General features: G+C 35.8%; 1 protein-coding gene across 2 annotated transcripts in view; it reads left to right on the forward strand.

The window, feature by feature from the left end:
• The window catches only part of LOC108978046 (zinc transporter ZIP3), a gene marked incomplete at its 3' end in the record, with an annotated part of 29,896 nt that extends 27,322 nt beyond the window's left edge, over positions 1 to 2,574 (forward strand). For both annotated transcript variants that reach the window (XM_018948132.1, XM_018948131.1), the window contains 2 exon segments: positions 1,151 to 1,187; positions 1,265 to 2,574. In XM_018948132.1, coding sequence (XP_018803677.1) covers positions 1,177 to 1,187; positions 1,265 to 2,574 — 1,321 coding nt within the window.
• Positions 2,575 to 4,093: the final 1,519 nt, after the last annotated feature.

Below are 4,093 nucleotides of genomic sequence, written 5' to 3' on the forward strand. Positions count from 1 at the left end.
GATATCCCACGTGATCTGTCAAATACTAATGCATGAAAATCCTAACCTCAAAAAAATCACCCGATATAACTCCTGAAAATTTTATCAAAAAATCACCAATAGTTTTTTAATTATAAATTTTTTATCTAAAAGTAGTAAACATTTTCAATTAAAAAAAATTGTTGTTAAAATTAAAATTAAAAAAAAGAACTTTGGGTATTATTTTTTCATGGTGACTACTTTATGAAAAAATACTCACATTCAAATTCGATGATCAAGTGGAAAATGGGGGTCCACTTGACGTATTTTTACTCTCCTACAAGAAAGAAGGTAGCTCCGGGTAAAACTGAACATTTCATACTCTTGCAACTTGCAATGATTAAAGCTTCCCTATCTTTAATCATTGCAAGTTGCAAGAGGACCTTCAATAACCGATTTTATTCATTCTAAGCACAAATATGCACCGTCACTCTCATACGCGATATAAAGTCAATTATTGTCAAAATTACGGAGTTACAGAGTTTTAAACGACCGGCCGTGATACCTCAATTTTGATCTATAAAAAACTTCAAATCGATTTTCCCGAAAACGCTATTTTTGAAGTTCATGAACATTAGAACTCAAAATCTACTGAACCGATCCTTTTGAAAAATTGAACCTTCTTCACATAAATAAACAAGTAATCAGATGGAGTTTCTTTCCATTTTTTCTGTTTTTTATTATCAAATTAACCGTTCAATTGCTGCAAAAAATAGAAAAAAAAGAAAACTCTTTCTGATTACCTCGAGAAATACATCACCTTTAAAACGCATATCCATTTTTTTGTTTCAGATGATTCGGTAACGAGTTACATATAACGAGTTTTTTTCAAGGCGCTTCTGGAGCGTCACAGGCATATATACTAATATTTTTCATTGAAAATTTTTTCTAAAATTAATACAATTATATTACTCATGTCGCCGAAAAACACAAATATGTCTTATTTTTTGCCTTTAAAACCTTAAATTCTTCTGAATGTGATTCGTTGCATCAGATTTAATTCTTGATCTTAATTTACGGCTTAGTTATGGCACTACGTCGTCGATTAATGAAATATTGTATATACGCGTATACAAAATTATATTTATTATTATTACTTATTTTTTAATTACATTTTCAATTTCGATTGCAGGTAATTGCCGTTCATATTCATAATGAATGAATCCCAGGTAAATAATTTCCTACGTTGTCTGCTGCATATCGATGACCTTAATTATTTGGCATTGCATGCACGCGCTACTTTTAGAAGTGCTTTGAATTCCAGTGAGACACAGCATTCACAATCATCCCAAAGTATTAACCCTCATTCGACAGATCATGATCATGATGACGATGAATCAAGTAGTTACGATGTCTTAGTCGCCAAAGTTACAGCCATGGTGGTACTTTTCTGCGCGAGTACGTTATGCGGTAGTATTCCTTTTGCACTCAATAAATTTTTTCATTGGACAGAGGAACATACCAATGCCCGCTCAGCAACAGTTGTTAAATGTTTGTTATATTTTGGCGGGGGCGTGTTGTTAGCCACAACATTCTTGCATCTTTTGCCCGAAGTACAGGAGGCAGTCGAGCAATTACAGGAGTGCGATATAATTCCCGATTTGGATTTTAGTCTAGCGGAATTGCTTATGTGTATCGGTTTCTTTCTCATGTACTTAATAGAGGAAGTTTTACACACATATATACACCAACATATGCGTCTGATGGGCAGTGATGCTGGTGCAGGTGCAGCTTTCGAACGTGGACGTAGCATACGCAACAGTTATTTAGTGGCGGGTAAAACAGCTGCCAATGAATCAACAGAGGAAGGTGTTCATAATGAGGATACCAAAATAAATATTACGACCACTTCAAACTCTCCAAGTGTCTCAGAAATTAATGTTGAAAACATTGTAAGTGCATCAACCCTTTCAAAGCAAAATTTGATAACCAATGATGTAGAGAATACAAAGTACAATAAGCAAGCTCATAATAAGGAGGCACAGAAATACGAACCTCAACAAATACACTACCATCACCACCACCACCATCGTGATCATCAACATCAACTCAGCCATGACCAAGCTTTTGGTCATTCACATGTGCCGATTGGCAATGCTAGCGATAGTAAAGATGCGATCACATCGTCTTTACGTGGATTATTCATAGTGTTAGCGCTATCGTTGCATGAACTATTTGAAGGTATGGCCATTGGTTTAGAAAGCAATGCATCGGATGTATGGTTTATGTTTGGTGCTGTATCCGCGCATAAATTGGTGCTGGCATTCTGCGTTGGGGTCGAGTTAATTGTAGCACGCACTCGCTTCGTGCTCTGTACAGTATATGTGTTGACATTTGCTATAGTAAGTCCGATTGGAATCGGTATTGGCATATTGATCAGCCAAAGCGATATTATTACATCACCTAACATACCATCAGCCATATTGCAGGGATTAGCTTGTGGCACACTGTTATATGTGGTCTTTTTCGAAATTTTGTCGAAAAATCATTCCGGCCTGGTTGCTTACTTCTCGTTGCTGTTAGGATTTTTAATCATGTTCGGGCTACAACAGTTGGGTAAGTATTATGTTAAGTCGGATTATATTAAAATATTCATATACGAGGTGTGTTCAAAAAGTATAGCGAATTTTGAATTTTCGCGGGTTACGTATATTCGAATTTCGAATTTTTATGGCGGTATGTTGGTACTCATGTCTCTCACTTATGCAGACAATCTCAGCCATTTTGAATGTGCATTTAATTGTTGTCAGCTGCTTTGCTTGCATGTGTTTTGGATCGTCTTCGATTTTTTACCTATTCAAAAAAATGGATCAAAGAACCTGTACCAAATTTTCTGTGAAAAACGAAATTAAGTGCGCGGATGCATACCGAATGTTGACTCTGGCATACGGAGAAGCTACCTTGGACCGAAGCAACGTTTATCGGTGGTACAAAATGTTCTCAGAAGGCCGAGAAGATGTGACAAAAATTGGCTTTTGCATCACGATAACGCCCCTGCTCACACATCGTTGCTTGTACGCGACTTTTTGGCCAAAAACAACACACTAATGATGCCGCAGCCACCGTATTCCACAGATCTGGCCTCTCGTGACTTTTTCTTGTTCCCTAAACTGAAGAGGCCCATGAAAGGACGACGTTACGCTTCTCTTGACGAGATAAACACGGCATCGAAGGAGGAGCTGAAGAAGATTAAAAAAAATGATTTTTTGAAGTGCTTCGAAGATTGGAAAACCCGTTGGCACAACTGTATAATATCGCATGGGTATTACTTTGAAGGAGACAAAATAGATATTCATGAATAAATAAATAATTTTTGAAAAAACACAGAATTCGCGATACTTTTTGAACACACCTTGTATAGAGCCAAGTTCATAGATTTATCTTTTATTTGGTCTTTTAAGAAAAAAATTTGGTATAAAATTCTTAAAACCAATTTGATTTTTGATAAGAACTTAAAAAATTCATGATAATAAAAGAGATAATATATTATTTTATGGCATATACCACATGGCATGTATGTATCTAGACGACCGTGGATATCAATCCCCGAATATTCTGACAAAATCCGCCTATAAAACACTATCAAACACACTATCTGACATTTTCGCAAAAAGTTAACTTGAAGAGTTATGGTCCGATTTGAGCTATTTCTTGACTCGAGATAGAATACCTAAGGCAATATTTGTGGAAAATTTTATCCTTGCCTATTCACTGATGCTTGATTTGTATACTGGAAAGTAAAAAAAACTCAATTGGAATTTAAAATTGTGGTTGTTGTTCGATTTCCATTTTTACAAAATGACATGTCAATGCAAGGGTAAGGAACTACTGAATTCGTCTGAAATTGGTTAGGTATGTCCGGAGATATCTGTTATCACATATGCGTTCAGGTACAGGTAAAAGCCCTGCAAGTAAAAAAATATAGCTATTGTAAGAAAGCTCACACTTAAACTCTTGCTCTCTAAGCATAGCTTCGGAAAGAAAGAGAGGAAAGTGAAGTATCGCTTACTGGAGATAGCGGAATAAAATTACTATTACTACATCTGACTCGTAAACTTGATTATAAAATAAACTG

The sequence above is a fragment of the Bactrocera latifrons genome, unplaced genomic scaffold (assembly GCF_001853355.1).
Source record: "Bactrocera latifrons isolate USDA-ARS-PBARC rearing strain unplaced genomic scaffold, ASM185335v1 scaffold_996, whole genome shotgun sequence".
NCBI classification, from domain to species: domain Eukaryota; kingdom Metazoa; phylum Arthropoda; class Insecta; order Diptera; family Tephritidae; genus Bactrocera; species Bactrocera latifrons.